The sequence below is a fragment of the Salvelinus alpinus genome, chromosome 4, assembly GCF_045679555.1.
Source record: "Salvelinus alpinus chromosome 4, SLU_Salpinus.1, whole genome shotgun sequence".
NCBI lineage: Eukaryota > Metazoa > Chordata > Actinopteri > Salmoniformes > Salmonidae > Salvelinus > Salvelinus alpinus.
The window spans coordinates 72,101,885-72,120,660 of record NC_092089.1 but is presented as its reverse complement, the minus strand read 5'-3'; the positions used below and the strand labels follow the sequence as shown (position 1 = coordinate 72,120,660).

At 44.1% G+C, this 18,776-nt stretch overlaps 3 protein-coding genes across 9 annotated transcripts in view; 2 read left to right on the top strand and 1 right to left on the bottom strand.

The window, feature by feature from the left end:
* The first annotated feature begins 1,810 nt into the window (after window positions 1-1,810).
* LOC139574381 (actin-1-like) lies at window positions 1,811-3,910 on the top strand. Its single transcript, XM_071398905.1, has one exon. It carries the CDS (start codon window positions 2,388-2,390, stop codon window positions 3,693-3,695), a length of 1,308 nt encoding a protein of 435 aa, XP_071255006.1. The 5' UTR covers window positions 1,811-2,387; the 3' UTR covers window positions 3,696-3,910.
* LOC139574377 (elongator complex protein 1-like) lies at window positions 3,882-16,348 on the bottom strand. 4 transcript variants are annotated; one of them, XM_071398893.1, is made up of 35 exons: window positions 16,153-16,348; window positions 14,675-14,796; window positions 14,325-14,494; window positions 14,052-14,204; window positions 13,858-13,939; window positions 13,670-13,750; window positions 12,865-12,950; window positions 12,679-12,778; window positions 12,473-12,563; window positions 12,211-12,334; window positions 11,475-11,568; window positions 10,596-10,826; window positions 10,239-10,409; window positions 9,398-9,482; window positions 9,139-9,303; window positions 8,953-9,059; window positions 8,729-8,829; window positions 8,539-8,592; window positions 8,110-8,340; window positions 7,825-7,977; window positions 7,309-7,388; window positions 7,069-7,206; window positions 6,824-6,909; window positions 6,588-6,736; window positions 6,288-6,411; window positions 6,090-6,187; window positions 5,790-5,991; window positions 5,551-5,675; window positions 5,404-5,464; window positions 5,145-5,258; window positions 4,888-4,999; window positions 4,631-4,758; window positions 4,326-4,477; window positions 4,176-4,248; window positions 3,882-4,032 (listed from the first exon to the last, which is right to left on the bottom strand). In XM_071398893.1, exons 3-35 carry the CDS (start codon window positions 14,472-14,474, stop codon window positions 3,965-3,967), a joined length of 3,969 nt encoding a protein of 1,322 aa, XP_071254994.1. In that variant the 5' UTR covers window positions 14,475-14,494; window positions 14,675-14,796; window positions 16,153-16,348; the 3' UTR covers window positions 3,882-3,964. The 4 variants fall into 4 exon arrangements, with proteins under 4 accessions (XP_071254994.1, XP_071254995.1, XP_071254993.1 ...); XM_071398894.1 differs by lacking the exon at window positions 14,675-14,796; XM_071398892.1 differs by lacking the exon at window positions 16,153-16,348 and having other exon boundaries at window positions 14,675-16,090.
* Window positions 16,349-16,446: 98 nt separating this feature from the next.
* LOC139574379 (TBC1 domain family member 2A-like) overlaps window positions 16,447-18,776 on the top strand; it is a 28,681-nt gene continuing 26,351 nt past the window's right edge. Inside the window, exon 1 of one of the 4 annotated variants that reach the window (XM_071398897.1) lies at window positions 16,447-17,001. In XM_071398897.1, coding sequence (XP_071254998.1) covers window positions 16,827-17,001 — 175 coding nt within the window. In that variant the 5' untranslated portion in view covers window positions 16,447-16,826. Of the gene's footprint in view, window positions 17,006-18,776 lie in introns of all 4 variants that reach the window. The other 3 variants (XM_071398896.1, XM_071398899.1, XM_071398898.1) reach the window with 3 other exon arrangements.

Genomic DNA, 18,776 nt, shown 5'->3' with positions numbered 1-18,776 from the left:
CTTGCAGTCGTTTAGTAGCCTAGGCCCACTCCCAACCAAAAGCCGGTGACTCGTCTTAACGTCATATTGTTTGAATCTCCATATTTGTTTAGATCTCTGGTTGGGCAAATACGTGGAGGTGGTATAGTTCATCTATTTGTTTGCTCATCTATTACTGATCAGAAACATTTAGCATGCAATAATGTAGCCTAAATTAAGTGTAGACCTATTATTTTTGCTCGATCGCCGGCAACTCCAAAATCCTGCGGAGGTTGTGAAGTATGAACACGAGACTAATGCTGTTGACAATATAGATTGATATTATTTTCTATGGGTATCATGACGAAGATACTCTCAATGTAAGACCCTACGCTAGTTCCCTAACAAGGCCGAGGGTAGAAAGTGGATCAAAAAAGCACGGGCTTGCTTTGGGCTCTGTTTCAAAATATCACTTTTTATATTTCGCATGTCCTGTTGGGAAAATATTAGTATTTTATATTTCATTATATTCTTAGCGCACTATAACATAGGGTAAAACGTGTGTTGACAGACCAGTAACAAACTCAAAATATTCCATTCTATTATTTTGAAAATACATTTTACTAGTTTTATAGCCTAAAATGTTTCCTAGGACCTGCCTAAAACAAATGTATAATGGGTTTCTTTGTGATGGTGTATAGTCAATCGATTTATTAAAATAGACATCCACCCACATTTGCCCACTCCTACACTTGCCAGCGTGTGCACGGGAGATATAAAAGGCTTATCCTGGCAAGAACGTGGTTAAAATGGGACTGGGCTCTAAAAAAAAACATTCTGGGCTCTAGGCAACATACTGTAAAGTCAGTAAAGGGTTTTACCGTGATTATTTTTCAATTAAAAATGGTCAAAGAGAAACAAAAATAGATTCTTAGCAAAGAGCAATTTCTCAAGCAAGAATTTTGCTAGGACTGTCTGGGAGTGAACTCGTTTGACTATTCACTAAAATCTCTGTAAAATCTGGGTTTATGATTGTAATTCAACTGCCATGGTTTGCTTAGCTAGATGCAGGTAGCCTATAGCACCAGCTAGACCTAGCCTACATCTAATTTCAGTAGCCTATGCAAAATGAAGGATTTAGCAGCTTATTTAGTTCAAATTGACAGACTAATTTATTCAACATAAATAGTAAGTGCTTGTGTTACCCAATAGCCTAATGGAATAGGCTACTGATGGAGTCGTCATTTCAATCACTGAATCACATAATATGGATATGAACTGAATATGCTTGTCAACAACAGCCAGTGTGTTTTTTTTTTTTACCTGTAGCCTACTCTGACTGACTGTTACCGTCAATCTAATGCATTTTAGCTGATCGTCAATTGCGATAGAGCTGTGACCATGATCACAATTGATAACAATTTAATTAACTAAACATTACCCTCAATAATAAAATAACACAAAACTGTAACAACAATAAACTGAAGTTATATGCTATTTATTAAATCCGTTTACCGGCTCCAAGTAGCTACACAAGTGGCGGTATTGATTTGCAATGACTCCAGTGATATTGTCATTTCCACATATTTATTGTATCAAATTAATATAGAACTGCTGTTTCCGATCAACGAACATGTAATTAATGTTGTTGCATTGTACTGTAAATAATTACAAACTATAATTGAATTGGTTTAATTAAGAAGAATAAAAAGTTATAATAGGAATCTGAATGGGGTGACAAAATTCTACCAAACCTATAGGAACCAATCTGATTACTTTTGATTCCCAATAGGAAAAAAAGTAGTCCAATGGGATTCTGATATAGGGGACACAAACCCCTATAGGATTGTGAGAATCCTATAGGATTCGATTGGAAAATATCGCTAATCCTATAGGATTGTTTGACTAGGGCATTGTTGTTCCATAACATTGTCATGGAAAATATTGTAATGAAACAGGCAGGGAGCGGGTCTCGAACCCTCGACCTTCTAGCCCGAAGTCCGGCGCGCTATCGACTGTGCCGCAAAAGCATGCTCGTGCGGCAGAGTCGATTTCCGCGGTTATAAACCCAGGGTCGTTACAATATGAATGTTGTTTCCAACTACCAAACAGCAACTGCGCCGTAAATCCGTTTGCATATTGAACGTTTAGATTGCCAAAAGGCCAGTCTCTGGCAAGGGGTGGAATATTATCTAAAAAGACTGGTACCCAGACTAGCGATCTGCAGCTACTCTTCTCGTTTCTAACTGTTCCGTACATGTGCATTCCAAATTACGTCGATTATTACTGCGATCAATAACGTCACAAAGGTAACACACTGATTGAATGCGCATCACCCTGGCGATTCAAAACTGTCGGGACACAGTTCGGGACATAGCGCTTTTGGTTTTTGCATGTTACAGTTATGGCCTACACCATGAAGTAAAAATATGGATAACGACACTTTTGTGGATCCCATTCTGCCAAGTGAGGGTCCTGCAAAAGTCGCAAAATTGATCAGAGTGAATGAAGGGAAAAGTCAGGAAAAGAAAAAGTATTCGAAGTCAAAAAACACCTCTCCGGATAACCCTAAACTGAAGAAGTCATCCAAATCATCTAATCCGAAAACAGAGCTTGATGAAGAGGAGTCGAGTCCAAAGGCAAAGGGTATCGTGAAGTGCACCAAGGCGGTAGTCATCGATGTCGGTACAGGATACCTGAAAACCGGGTTTGCTGGGGCGGATGCGCCCTCCTGCGTAATTCCCAGTGTTGTGGGTTTGGCGCGCAAAGGCCCCTTGGATTACAAGCACGGCTATGTGGGGAGGGAAATTCTAGAAACACTAGACATATCCCACGTCAGCCCTGTGCATAATGGCATAGTAACAGAATGGGATGCAATGGAGAGACTGTGGGAATACGCGTTCAAAACGCTGGGTATCAAAAGCGAGGAGCACGCCGTGCTTTTGTGTGACCCTCCTCTTAGTCCGACCACCAACAGAGAAAAACTCGCCGAAATCATGTTCGAGAGCTTCAGCACTCCAGCAATGTTTATTGAAAACCAGTCCGTTTTATCCATGTATTCCTATGGCAGAACTAGCGGACTGGTTTTGGAATGCGGGCATGGATGCTCTTACGCAGTTCCCATTGACGACGGCCACTACATGCCAAGTTACACCTGTCGTGCAGAATATGCAGGACGAAGCCTTGACCTTTACTTGCAGAAGTTACTGCAGGAGTCTGGAAAAGGGTTTTCTTTTGACAAATTAGGCCTAATGGATGACATCAAGGCAAAATGTTGCTATGTAGCCCCTGATATAGACATTGAATTAAGAGTTTGTGACATGGTGCAATACAAGCTTCCAGATGGGAATTATATCTCATTGGGAAATGAGCGTTTTCTTTGTCCAGAGGTGCTATTCCAGCCAAATCTGATTGGATCCCGTGAGCCAGGACTTCCTATTATGGTCATGAACTGTATCAATAAATGTGACATCAGATTGAAGAGTGACATGCTACAGAATATCCTGATCTGTGGCGGCTCCACAATGTTCAGTGGTCTTCCTGAACGGCTGCAGAGCGAGCTCAACCAGATAGCACCATGTGGTGCGACTACCATTGTGGCATCCCAGGAGCGTCAAAACACAGTGTGGCTTGGAGGTTCAATCCTTGCCTCCCTGTCCTCTTTCCAGTCACTTTGGATTCGGAGGAAAGACTATGAGGAGAAAGGGCCCTTTGTCATTTATCGAAAATGTTTCTGAAAGCTACTTATCAATGTGCCTTTAAGGTTGGCAAATAAAACAGTAAATTAACTAAATTGAACTATGGACTGACTGCCTGCCATTTCCAAATCTCTGACAGTATTAATAATTCCATATCCATTATATTGTGAGAACATTTGACAGCTCTGTTGATCATGCTTTAGACATACAAGAGTTACAAGAAAATCCAGTATACATCTTTATTAATAGGTTACGTGATAAGATAGCTTTACAGTTAAAGAAGAAACAAGAAAACTGATGACAAAAAGCTACTTCAAAATACTCAGTTTCCACTTGACACCATTTCTCATCTTTGGGGGTGGGGGAGTCTCTGAATCTGCAAAGAGGAAACGTGTATACTATATTAATAAACTAAAAAGGGAATATGAACATTTGATTTTAGCACCTAATATTACTAAACAAATGAGTAAATTGTGTATGTTCAATAGTAATAAATAGGATAATACTACTAAAATTGACCTTGGGTTGATGAGGGTCTTGGCTGTTGAAATGAAGCCATGATGCTATTGGCTGTGGAGTTAGGACCGGTAATCTGGAGAACAAAATGAAAACACAGGTTAAATTAACTCCTAAGAACAAGCCTTGTGTGTGTGTGTGTGTGTGTCTCACCGGAGCCTGACTCTGCTGAAGACCCTCCTGCCACACCTCAGGAAGGGCCACCTCAATCATCTGGAGAGCCTCCCCATAGGCCTGTTGCAGCCTCCCCGCCTGTCCGTCAAACTGGAACAGCATCAGGCCCTTCAGCAGGCTGTGCACCTCCTCTGCAGGGGCAGAGCATAACACTGTCAATCACACAGGACCTGCCCACATGACTCTACCTTAGAAGAACCACTATACAAAACCTGAATGTGACGATTAAAAAAACTATTACAGACAAAAGGGATAAGAGATCGACAAGAACGTGCGTCTCCCACCTCTCATCTTGTCCACAGAGTGGATGATCTCTGCCAGGGCATGCAGCAGGGCCATGTCCTCTAGGGGGGTCCCTTCCTTCAGACTCAGCTTCTTGCGCTCAGCCTTCCGGCGATTCTTAGACGACCTCCTAAGAGACAGAGGTTAGTTCCTATCTCATACTGAGACTACCGACATCTTACTACCAAGTCCCAACCCCACATCCACCCCCACTAAGTATTTCATGTAATTCATACAGATGTGTAAAGGGCTGACTCACGAGGAGATGCGGGAGTTACTATGTGAGTACTTGGAGCCGGCACGGCTGCCGGACATCACACTACTGGCCTCTGAGTAGAGCTCTGCCTCTGGACAGTCTGGGACATCCTCATCTTGAATGAGAGAGGGAGACAGAACAAGGGAGAGAAAGAGAAACACAGAGAGAGGGAGGCACGTCAGTACAACATGGACAAGCCCATTCTCAAAGCCCCTTAAGCTATTACAAAAACGGTATTTGTGTAAGTAATGCTGGTTTACCCAGTAACTCCAGCCTGGCCTTTTCCTTAAGCTCCCGTACCACGGCCAGACGGGTTTTGTGACGAATGAACATCGCCCTCTGAGCTTCCAGGTAGGAGGTCTGAGAACTACATGCTTAAGAAAACAGTGTTCATAAAACCAATGTATATAAATTTGGTGCCATAAAGATCACAAAAAACGAATATATTGCACACTGAAACATCATTAGCACTATCATGAAGAGCATTTTTAATTCACCAATGTTAAATTGGGGTTTTACCTTCCAAGAGAGCTGGTTTGAGGTTTGTTTCAATGATGTCTTGTCTGTTGTACAAATACACCTAGAACAGACAAAATACAATGTCATTTTGTCTTGGGAGGAGTTTGTAGAGCATGTTGTACGATGGAGGCCATCTTGTTAACTCACCAGTCGAAGTGCTTCTTCCCAGACTGCACCTGTGATCAGAGCCGAGATGGCCTCCTCACAGTCCTTAGCATACTGCTCCAACAATATGGCTGCCTCCGTATATCTTCTGAGCTCTATCAGTTTCTCTGAAACAATAGGGGGAAATATGAAACCAAATGAGCAACACGTTTTGAAGCGACAACACAACTTTAAGACTTCATGTGGTGGCGCTGAGTGCCAGGATGTGGGTAGGACAGTACCTGCCAGGTCCCTAGCCAGCAGTGCCAGCTGGTCAGGTGGAAGGGGTATCTGCTCTGCCACACAGAGGGCGTTCCTCCAGCTGGCACTGCCCACGAAGGCCTGGAGGGCGCGGACCGCCTCGCCGCAGCGCCACAGCAACAACCCTGCCTGCTCCGCCTGCTGCTGCTCCACCAGGTACTCAGCGTAGGCACAGCTCAAGGCCTGGACAGAGGTCAGGGGTTAGAGGTCAGGGTTGGGAGGTCAGACATAAGTAGCACACAGTGTGGCTACTTATTTAGTAATGTGTGAGAATGCATTACCTTGTACTGAGGGCTGTCTGTTGGATAGAGCCCCAGGGCTTCACTATACAGCCTCTGGTCCTTCACCAGATTTAGGGCCTCGGTGAAGTGCTCCTCACCTGAAAAAAAAACAAAAAAACACCCAGTCTAGGTCATTCATTTCAATTACGTAATTGTCCCCTTAATGAAATGTTGAGGGCTATTGAATGACACACTCACCACACTTGCTGAGGTGGTGCAGGGCCTTCCTGTATCTCTTCAGGTGTTTGTCGATGGTGTAGCGCTGGTAGTTGGGCTCTAGAGTCTTCAGCATATTCAGGAAGGGAAGGTACTCTTTGGGGTCCTTGAATGTTTGGGAGGGCAACAGATAATTAGTATTTAATACCCATGAAAATAAATTAAAGTAGTAGCCTTTTCTCCATTTGCAGTGAACGTCCATCAAAGTTTCTGCAGCAAATGGCTTCATCAGGGTAACTGTTAAGTACGGTTTACCTGCAGTACCATTCTTCTGTCACTGACCTTTTGGGACTTCTCAGCTACCATGAGGACCAAGTCAAAGTCGTAGGTGCCCAGAGAGTGTTCATACAGCTCGTTGACATTGACTAGGAACAACAGGTACTTCAGAGCCTCCTCCGCACTCACCGCGTTGGCTGCACCGGGTGGGTTCACTACAAACACACAAAAATACATGGATTTTCAGATATCTTGTTAACAATTTCGTATTGCTCTTGCTGATCTGCTTGTGACCGTTTTACCTCGAAGCTCGTGGACTTTCTGCAGGGCAACCTCCAGCTCAGGAACAGTCTTCTTCACATGTGACGTCAAGATAGACAGGCAGTACCTGTGGGTGATAATGACAATATTACACTCACAATGAAGCGTAAAGGAAACACGATGAGTACAATGCTAATTAAAATGTTCTGTAAATAGAGACTATACAAATCAAATTGTATTGGTTTTCATTGACAAAAATAATAACCTGTATCAAAAGCGCACTCACTTGTGTTGGTCCATAGATTCCATGGTGCAGCGTAGCGCATCACAAACAATGTCAACCTTCTTCCCACAAGCCCCAGGCGCTGACTGGCCTGTAGCGTTCGATGGGTATGGGTACATTGTCGTAGTGGTATCTTCCTCTCTGTAAAATCCCCCCCAAAAAATCAACTTCCACATTAAAATGTCCTATACATTACAAAATGGCCGTTGTTTGTCATTGTTGTAAAATAAAAATGGTTATTACTTGAGCTCTGTGAGGAAAAGGTTGATGTGGTTGATAGAGTCTAGCTGTCTCAGGAAGGTCTCCACGCTCTCTAAAAACACCTGCCAGAGAAGAACATCATAGAGAAGTAAACTTGTAGTCACGCGATGATATGGTGTGTGGTCCTCCAACTACGACTCCGGAAAGCATGCAATTTATTAGGCTACAGATTAAATAAATGATAATGAACTTCACAGGGTGGTGAAAGTGCAAGGTGATGAGCTTGATGCTCCTTACCATTAAATACTGAGGGTCTTAATTTGGTGGCATGATGATCGATGCTTGACTGCCATTTGCCAAATACAAATATTCTTGCTCTTATCAATAATAACATCATGTAGACTAGCCTATCCGCACTGTATCTGCGAACTGTTGGCTAGAGTAGACACATTTGATATTTAACACAACCGTTTTTGTGACATCTAGTTGTATGTGCCATTCCACACCAGAAGGTCAGACAGGTTAGGTGAAGGAGAAGTGACTGGGTGGCTTACTAACCTTGGGGTTGTGGTCGTAAATCAGGTTGAGGTTGATCCGCAGCTTCCTCATGCACTCAAAGGCCTCTCGGAACTTCTGACTGTCCAGACACTTTCTGAGCTGAGCCAATACCAGCGCTCGATGGTGGATGGTCTCCAGGTTACCGCGAGGCATCTGCAGACACGCACGTGACATGCTCACCATCAACACGACCAGGGATGCAGTGCCAAACAATATGGGTAATCGCAATGAGGTAAAATAATCTGGGATTGCAATCTGTTTTATGACAGACGGAACAGTTCAGACCTGTAGGATGAGCCTGGTGTCCTGGGGGACCACAGTGACGATTCTGGAGCCCCTTTCCACCCTGCGGAGAGTCTCGTCATTCTGGTCATTCTGACCTCCGTCTGCAGCCAAGGCCACCTGCAGCCCTTTGACAGTGAGTGTGCTGAGTCGGAGGCAGCGGCATGTGTGCGAGTGTGTGGTGAGTAGCAGGAAGTCATCGTAGACCACGAAGGAGGAGACGTTGGAGGCCACCTGTGGAAGAAGAACAGAGGGAGGCAGTGACACAATCAGGTTGGTCAATAAAGCTGACTTGTTTCTATTTAATATGACCTGGCTTTGCATTACATGTGGCTGCTAAGCAGCTACATTTATGTAAGAAGTGTGTTTACATCAATCATAATGGTAACTCTGCCTTTGTGCTGAATCACCAAGGTAAAACAACAGACATACCTCTGTGTCGTCAACAAACAGGTGAGATCGGTCTGTAAGCCCCAGCAGATGCTCCTGTTGACATTACAAGAAATCCCCTAGATTTGAGACCAGGAGGTAGGTACTTTTGGCACAATCAATATTATCAAATCACCAAATAATAGTAAGTGATTTTCGGTGACAGCAGTATTCAGTTGGACTATACCCTTACCTTTTCTATAGTACAGAGGGCCGTCTGCACACAGGGATCTGGGAAGTTGATGCTGTAGCCTGTCACGTCCTGCCAGCCCACCACACTAGGCTTCAGGGAGTCTGGGGACATACACAAGGCTGCTCATGCTGGAGGCATAGAAGACATCTCATGATAGCTGGCTCAATTCCACAAGCAAGTCTACAAGCAATATTCTCATAACCCAGGAAGTAGTTGTCACTTACCCCAGAGGAACTTCCTGATCTGGCCGTCCTCCAACTGCAGGGCCACTGTGCCCGTATTGGAGCTGTGACACATGCTGATAACGTGACCTTCAACCTCCACACGTGACCTGGGGATACAAACAGTTAGTGGGACCTTCTGACAGTACGTAAAAAGTAGCGTTGTCGTGATTTATTGTTCTTTCTTACTTGATCTCCAGGGTTGACTGGGGGCTCTGGGCCTCCGAGGGTCCCAGGATAAGCAGTGTGGACTGGGACGGCCCCTCTGCACAGCCCCCCACCCCCAGGAACACATCCCCCCTCAGCCACAGCAAGAGACGCAGAGCCAGGGGCTCCTCCTGTTCCAACAAAACCCTGCACGCAACACAGCCACAATGTTAGGGCGCAATACAACTTTAGCGTGAAGGTCATAAAGGAAAAAGCTTTGGAATGACTGTCCAGATTGTACCTGTAGGTAGTCTTTAACTGAGGAGCGTGTGTGATAGATCGGAATCCTCCCACTCTGGCAGTAGGGTCACTCTGGTCCCCAGTATCTGAACGGACAACAGAATTAAACACAAAAGTAGCCGGGATTTATGTACCAAGTACCTGTCTTAACAATTAATTAACAGCACAGTGTGAGTGGGAGGGAAGAGATGGAAAGGAAGAGGAAAGAGGTCATAGAGATATACACTGAGTGTACAATACATTAAGAACACCTGCTCTTTCCATGACATAGACTGACCAGGTGAAAGCTATGATCCCTTATTGATGTCACCTGTTAAATCCACTTCAAATCAGTGTAGATGAAGGGGAGGAGACAGGTTAAATAAGGATTTCTATGCCTTGAGACAAGAATTGTGTATGTGTGCTATTCAGAGGGTGAATGGGCAAGACAAAAGATTTAAGTGCCTTTGAACGGGGTATGGTAGTAGGTTCCAGGCGCACCGCTTTGTGTCAAGAACTGCAATGCTGCTGGGTTTTTCATGCTCAACAGTTTCCCGTGTGTATCAAGAACTGTCCACCACTCAAAGGACATCCAGCCAACTTGACACAACTGTGGGAAGAATTGGAGTCAACATTGGCCAGCATCACTACGCGTTTGACACCTTGTAGAGTCCATGCCCCGATGAACTGAGGCTGTTCGGAGGGAAAAGGGGGGAGGGGGGGCAACTCAATATTAGTAAGGTGTTCCTAATGTTTGGTATACTCAGTGTATGCATCAAGACAGTAGGGGTGAAGAGAGAGAAGAGTGATGGCTGATCAATTAGAAAGGAGAGGGCAGATGCTCAAAGCTTCTGGTGGCCCACCTTGACCGTAGACTAGGATGTGTCCGTCGGCGGTGAGTGCTGCCAGCTCATTGGTTCTCTGGGGCTGGCGGTGGAAGGTCACTAGGTTGACAGGGGCGGGCAGCTGGAGCTCGTAGGCACACATGGGTGGGGGCACCACACACTGACGAAATGTCGACACTAGGACCTTGTCTACAAAGAGAAACAGTCACACAAACACTATACTTTGAAATACTTGATTAAGGTTAGTGAAAGCAGTGGGAGGGGCAACCTTATTTTAACCTATCCGCTCACTTATAAATTAGTGATCACCTCCATGAATGCAGACGGATAGGATGCATTTCAAAGATATTGGAAGAAGGCCTCTATCTGACTCACCTCCATCGATCACAGCCACGTTAGCGTTGTCCTGCCCGTCCTCCCCGTGGCTGCGGTCAGTGCTCCAGCCCCAGTCGTAGGTCAAGCTAGCCCAGCCTCGGGTCACCAGGTGCAGCCCCAGGGGCCTCTCAGGATCCCAGCTCACATCGGCTGGCGCCCTCTGGGGGTCGCTGCCAAAGTATAGGCTCTGCTTCAGGTACCAGTGGTAGTTACCTACTGTCCACAGCTGAACTGGGGGAGGGAGAAGGATAGGGAGTGAGGTGGATAGGGAGTGAGGCAGGGGTAAAAAAAATAAAAAATATGCTGGATGTCACTCCAGATCAGTTAAAGGGATACTTCAGGATTTTGGCAATGAGGCCCCTTATCTAGTTCCCCAGAGTCAGATGAACTTGTGGATACCATTTGTATATCTCTGTGTCCGGTATGAAGTAAGTTGCTAACTAGCGCAATTGTTAACTAGCATTAGCGCAATGACTGGAAGTCTATGGGTATCTGTTAGCATGCTAGTAGGTACGCATAGACTTTCAGCCATTGCGCTAACACTAGTTAGCATTGGCTCTCAAAACTACCTCAAACTTCCTTCATACTGGACACAGAGACATTTGGTATTTAATTAGGATACCCATTAGCTATGTTGCAAAAGCAGCAGCTAATCTTCCTGGGGTCCACACAAAACACAATGACATGAAAATAGTATCTACGAGTTCATCTGACTCTGGGTAAGTAGATACATGGCCTCATCGCCAAAATCCCAAAGTATTCTTTTACATTTAAAAGAAATCTGCTTGGTAAAAAGGCAACACATTGACTGAAAGATACTGATTAACCCATATTATAAATGTATGAAATAATGCTGGGAGTAATGGGTAGAGATCTTACTGTATGTGTTGACTTGGCCCCCCTCTTCTCGTGTCATGTCCTCTAGCCACACAGCCAACACAGTAGAGTCGCTGTTCCACAGCAATGCCTTCACCTGAAACAGTCACACAGATCTAGGATCAGCTTCCCTCCCCAAATCCTAACCTGAACCATTGGGAGCAAAATGCTAGACTGATCCTAGATCAGTGTGTTGAGTAGAGCTGGGACGATAAACCAAAATTCATCGACACCGACCACTTATTGCAGGCACTGCTGATATCGTTCATTACCACAGGTATTGAGTATCACAGTATGAGTCATAATACCCATAAAACCTAGCGGTCAAACAGGGAAATGGTTCCAATAATTTCGCCCCCATAAATGTTTCCCCTTAGCCCTTATTTTAAGCGTTTCTAAAATCCCCTATGGGAAAAACGAATGGTGGAAAAACTATTTGACCGCTAGGTTTTATGCGTATTATGACACCACCACTGTGGGGGTCTATACTAGCGAAATGTGAAGTTTGAAATGAAATAAGTTTGCTAATATGGTTAGTTGTTAAATGGGACAATTGAAAGCTACAACATTCAAAGCAGTAGTTTTAAGGGTAATAATAAAAAAATTAAAAAGTGGTGACCACTCATGTTATAAACCTATCGTTCTATTTATCGTTATTGCATCAATTCAGGAAATGTATCGCAATATGGATTTTTGTCCATATCGCCCAGTTTTAGTGTAGAGTATTTGAGTGACCTACCTTGACCTGTTCTTTTCCAAAAGGCAGGGTGAAGTCCCCGTGTAGGAGGCCATTCTTCTCCATAAACACCACACTGTGCTTGTTAGGATGACGCTGCGTGGCTGCTATTAAACTACCTGACGGTCTGAAACAAGGCATTGGTTCCATAAGGTTCACATGCAAACCATGTTGTGGTATGCATTGTATTTAAGTTCCCTAAACCCTAAAGCATAATACAACAAGGTGGTCAAAGATGTTGAATGATTCTCCACAGAGATCTTACTTCCAACACAGTGACTGCTCCAGACCGTTGACGGTTTCACTTGTTGACTGCAAGACACATTCTCTGTTCCACACTCTGACCATTCTGGCACCTGAAACATGACACATATGCAATGCATGTGATACCAACACAATCTACAGTATATATATCTTTGTACAGTAATTGTTTCACTTCACACAGAGTTTGTGAAAAACACTGATTCTCACCAGTCTGGGGGCAGACAGAGCTCACAGCGAAGAGCTGGCCATCTCCTCTCCACGTCACCCTCGGCCTGCGGTCGTCCCACGACATGGCTGGCTGCACCTCCTGTCACAGAGAGGGGAGAGACAGTGAGACCTTCATTAAATAGTGTTCAACTGCTCTTAGGGTGAAAGGCAAATCATATTCCTTACTATGGTCTTCTTCTGGGCAGCGTGCTTGCCCTCTGAGCCATGGAACTGGGTCTCTTTCTTCCCCCAGCCCACTGTAATAAACTTCCCTAAAACACAGAAAAAGTATGTCAGTCAACCAAAGGCAGAGTGTACATACACAGGAATATTTACATTATGATCCCATCTTCCAGTTTTAGGTGCTTTTAGCACCCCCCCAACTCTGGAACTCCCTCTCTCTCCATGTCAGAACCTCACAATCCATATGTAATGTGAAATGGCTAGCTAGTTAGCGGGGTGCGCACTAATAGCGTTTCAATCGGTGACGTCACTCGCTCTGAGACCTTGAAGTAGTTGTTCCCCTTGCTCTGCAAGGACCGCGGCTTTTGTGGAGCGATGGGTAACGATGCTTCGTGGGTGTCAGTTGTTGATGTGTGCAGAGGGTCCCTGGTTCGAGCCCAGGTAGGGGCGAGGAGAGGGACGGAAGCTATACTGTTACACATGCACATATTCAAGTCCACACTAAAGACACACCTCTTCACACAGGCTTACCCGGCTTTTATCCTCTGTCTAGTTCACTTCCCTGTTTAGTCTGTCATCATGTCTAGTGCTCTCCCCTGTTTAGTCTGTCAACATGTCTAGTGCTCTCCCCTGTTTAGTCTGCCATCATGTTTAGTGTTCTCCCTGGTTAGTCTGTCATGTTTAGTGTTCTCCCTGGTTAGTCTGTCATCATGTTTGGTGTACTTTTATAGGTTTTTATCCTGCTGATTATCTTGTGTATGTAAAGAAACTTTGGGTGTCTTGAAAAAAATTAAAAAATCTGTCCTACCCTCTCCAAAGTCATCCTGATGGATCCCAACCTCTATGATGGGTTCAAAGTTTTTGGTCATCATGATAATGGTGTCCTGACCTGAAAAGTATCAAGAAAAGGAAAGGCAGGAAAGAACATTACTTCAGATGGCTCATGATAGACCCCATGAACAATAGACCATAAGTGAATGTGGTTGATATACTGACCAGTGGTGAGAGTGACCAGCTCCTGGTCCGGGCTCCAGCTCATGGCTGTTAGACCACTGTTCACACTGCCCACACACTCCAACTAAAATGGACACACACACACCAGAAAACAAAGGCAGTTCAAACCTGTTATGAGTAACAGTGTTCATATTTTGTCATTTCAATAAACAGGGTTACTCCTACAGTGTTGATACCTGGTTAGTGCTGAGGTTGTAGAGGATGACATCACCAGTGGCTGTAGCAACACACACAGACTCCTGGTCTGGTAAGTCCTGGATACCAACAACTGTCCCACTGCCATCCTCTGGAAGGTAGCGCTCAGCTGTCAACGACACCTCATTCATCACCTGAACATGATGGGGAGATGAATAGTTGGATACAGTGTGTTAGTGATGGGCTGGTACAAAAACCTTTACCCGGTGGGTCTCCAGGACCATGATTGAAGAACACTGCTATGTGTAAAGTACCTGGCCAGCTCGCGGGTCCAACTCGGTGACGGAGTATTCTGAAGCGATGAGCACCGTACCTGTGTCTGTCCGAACAGAGAAACATTGCGGCGTGCCCGGGCCCTGCAGCTCCGAACAACGAAGGCTCTTCAGCAACCTCAAGTTCCGCATCACACCCTTTAGCTACCTACCTAACCGTAAGCACAGATGCCGACAAGGCGTATTGGTTAGCATCTGTACTAGCAAGCTAGCCGATATGGTAAGGTAACGTTAACTAGCTGTGCATGGAGAGACAAGTCATGTTATTCAATAGAATATTTATAATTGTATCATCAATAAAAGCTACATGATGTGACACATAAATAACCTACCTTTGCGTAGCTTCAATAATATTTACAAACGCTGCTGCAGCTGCGATTTCAATTTGTTCACCTTTCAACCCTGACGTAAAATGCTGAAATGAGTAGACCCTTATTGCAACGTCTCCCTCTTCCTGTACGGGGGAAAATGGCATGACTTTGACGACTGACTCCGAAAATAGGCTAAAGTAGTGCAGGCAGTGAGAGAAAAAACAATTATATTGTAACGACCCTGGGTTTATAAGCGCGGCTTTCGACCTTGCGGCTCCAGTATGCTTTTGCGCCACAGTCGATAGCGCGCTGGGTTTTGGACTAGAAGGTTGAGGGTTCGAGACCTGCTCCCTGCTGTTTCATTACAATATATACAGTGGCGATTTTAGCATGTAAACCTTGGTGGGGCAATAAAAAAATTGGATGCATGCCAGCAAAGCCCCTACACTACACAACACTAAACAATACACGAATTGCACTACAACGGTGGCAAATGGTGCACACAAACTGTTAGGGCCTACATAAAGCTGTCCCAACAGCAGAGTCCCAACACCTTACCACTGCTACACCTGGCATTCAGCGGAGCCTTGTCTGGCAGCGAAACAGTTTATTCAGCCTCATTTACTGCCTTTTTAAAAAACATATCTGATATGACAGACTTGCTTAAACATATGTGGTTTCTACTGACAATTTTGATCTACAAATTATGGCACAAGGGAACGACAAGCGGATAAGAGGCAATCCGTATTTTTGATTAAAACATTCATGAGCAAGCAACTAGAGTAGTCAATATAACTAGTTGTTCAGCACTTTTGAAATGTACAGCGACAGAATTCAGAACATGGGCCGTTCTCGGTGAACTCCCTGTACCAGTCAGAACCGTAGGATAAATAAATGGGACATATAAACAGAAAATGAAACATCTTACAATATTCGATGATTACTTTTCTCTGAAACAGGTTCTATGCTATTTGTGCACCACCAAGTGAGAACAGTAGGTGAAATTAAGAGGTGAAAATAGACCAAATGATTAGGGTAAGGCACATTGAACGCCGTTTGGGTCTTTGCGTGTCAAAAAAGATACATGTCATATAACACTATTTGACGCATTAAATAAGCTTTTAATTTGACACGTCAAATAACACAATTCTATTATAGAATGTTGTGTGTACTGAATTTGCATGTGCAAGCCAAGCATCACAACTACTAACGTTATGTGTTTACAATACCGCGTTGTTGAAAATAGACCAAATGATTAGGGTGAGGCACATGGGCTACTAACAGCTTACTCCACAACATACACTTAGCCACATACACACATTATTTTGTATTTATTTTTTACTTTGCGAGAAGCAAATAATTTTGCATTCATTGCACTGACTCATCTGTGAAATGGATGAATATGTGTGTTCGATATGTTACATATGACTCTCCTACATGCGCGCAAATTGTATTGTTTTTCATGGCAGCAACCGATGTTTAGCTGTGAATGTTTTTACCTTGTAAATGGGAAAAGTGAACCACACTTGGAATTGAATGTACCACCACTATAGAGACGCAAGTGCGTCGACGCGAATGTCTTCAGAATCCTATGTTATTATCAAAAATCTCCAATCGTGTTCAAGACTGAGAACTCATGAAAAACGAGCTCCGACTGAGAAATATTGTTTTGAACAGTCAACCTACTCCGAATTCCAAGTCCTTAACTCGTGCGGCGTTCCTGTACAAATCGGAACTAAGAAACTCGGAAATGTCCGACATGCCAACTGGTTGTAGTTGTACGCCGCGTTCAGAAAGTGGGACATTTCCTAATTTCCTAGTTCCGACTATAATATGAACGCGGCATCGGGCAACTTTCCAGAGCTCCGACTTTTCGACCTGAAGATCACTGGTGTCATGATTTGACTTCGTTTTTTTCCGAGTTCCCAGTTGTCTTCAAAGCACCAATATTTAGACAACTGGAGAGAGACGTTTTTTTTGCCAGTGAAATTGCCGCTGCCAGTAAACAGCGCCGACGTGTAAGCCTAAGGTATGTAAGCTAGTACACACCTCTGTTCCTATACTGTCAACAATTTTCGGAAGGGAACGAACGTTACTAGCTTATGTTTTAAGTCTAAAATAAGCAAACTCAAGCAAGCATCAACTGCAAGTAATACATTGTGTAATGTATTAAATGGTTTGGCACGCGCCACCGCCCTATTCCAAGAAGCTCTCGATTGGCGTTGGTTTCTATCGCGCCTGGATCAACCTGTATGTCCTTGGAACTAATTTTGTTGCTGACTTTCATTTTTCGGGATCCAGTGAGCATAGCATGACATGTTATTACTTGGAGAAGGAGTTTAAAACGAGTAGGTAAATATTTCATTTACTCTAGTTTTTACATGTGACTGTGACATGGTATAAAGACGACCATATGTTCGAAATTTCAAGATGGTTTTCAAATGTGGTCATATTTCAAGTGTGTGTGTGTTAAGATTTCAAGACAACTGGGAACTCGGGGAAAAAAATCATGATGTCACTTATCTTCAGGTCAGAACTCTAGAAAGATGCCTGTGTTTCCAAATTGGGATTTCAATTTGGATGACAGATTTTTCATTCTGAGCTCGTTTTTTTACCTAGTTCCCAGTTGTCTTGAACACAATGGGGCTCTCGAGTGGCGCTGCGGTCAAACATGTTGACCACACTGTTGCAAAACAAATGTACACACGTGTAACAGTATAACTAGCTAGCCATTTCACATCCGTTACACATGCATGTTATTCAATCATTGCACCCACACTGCTCTTGAGCATCTGTGTGGCCAGGCACTAAAATATAAATTGTTTTAGGAGCATATACCCACCTGCCATCTCCTCGTTGATTTTTAGAAGCATATGCCCACGTGGGTGATTGAAAGATGAACTTAGGTCCACACTCCGGTGGGTTGTAGTAATGCTGTAAAGTTGGTTGCCAACCGCCATATAATTTAAAAAAAGAAGCCTATATAGCTAGATAAATTGCCATGAATGGTTAATGCTTTTTGACCTGTCCCTAAATTAATATAATTGGTTCAGAGTTTGTTTTGATTTCAACCTGCGTGTCCTGATCACTTTCGTTGTGGGTGAAAAAAAACAACTTGCGGTGATGGCACTCGCAGAAGTGCGGTTTGGTCAGCATGTAATGCACTACAGAGGCGTCACTACAGACCCTGGTTCGATTCCAGGCTGTATCACAACCGGCTGTGATTATGGTTTTGCCGGGGTAGGCCGTCATTGTAAATAAGAATTTGTTGTTAACTGACTTGCCTAGTTAAATAAAGGTTAAATAAGAAAATTCAGTCCGAAGTCAGATTTAAAATCAGATCTCATTTTAGTTATCACATGCTTCGTAAAGAACAGGTGTAGACTAACAGTGAAATGCTTACTTCGGGGCCCTTCCCAACAATGCATACAGAAAGTAAATAGAGAAATAATAGAAAACTAAAAAGTTTAATACACAATGAGTAACAATAACTTGGCTGTACACATGAAGTGCCAATACCGAGTCGATGTGCAGGGGTACGAGGTAATTGAGGTAGATATGTACATGTAACTAGGAATAAAGTGACAAATGATAAACAATAACAGCAGCGTATGCTATGAGTAAAAAAAGTTTGTGCACAAAGGGTCAATGCAGATAGATCGGGTAGCTATTTAACTATTTATCAGTCTTATGTCTAGGGGGTAGAAGCTGTTCAGGGTCCTGTTGGTTCCAGACTTGCTGCATCGGTACTGCTTGCTGTGCGGGAGCAGAGATACGTCTATGACTTGGGTGGCTGGAGTCTTTGACCATTTTTAGGCCCTTCCTCTGACACCACCTTGTATAGAGATCCTGGATGTCAGGGATCTCGGCCCCAGTGACGCACTGGGCCATGCGCACTACCCTCTGTAGCGTCTTGCGGTCGGGATGCCAAGCAGTTGCCAAACCAATTGGTGATGCAGCCAGTCAAGATGCTCTCAATGGTGCAGCTGTAGAACTTTTTGAGGGCATTGTCGTGCCCTCTTCACGACTGTTGGCGTGTGTGGACCATGGTAGATCCTTAGTGATGTAGACAACGAGGAACTTGAAGATCTCAACCCGCTCCACTACAGCCCTGTCAATGTGA

Bases quoted from the DNA above. Each gene is read 5' to 3' on its own strand.
- LOC139574377 (XM_071398893.1), bottom strand. From the start codon at position 14,474: ATGCGGAACTTGAGGTTGCTGAAGAGCCTTCGTTGTTCGGAGCTGCAG. The intron at 14,205-14,324 runs GTACTTTACACA...CATCATGTTCAG, and splicing joins TGGACCCGCGAGCTGGCCAG to GTGATGAATGAGGTGTCGTT. The intron at 6,412-6,587 runs GTCAGTGACAGA...CAAACATTCAAG, and splicing joins TAGCTGAGAAGTCCCAAAAG to GACCCCAAAGAGTACCTTCC.
- LOC139574381 (XM_071398905.1), top strand. From the start codon at position 2,388: ATGGATAACGACACTTTTGTGGATCCCATTCTGCCAAGTGAGGGTCCT.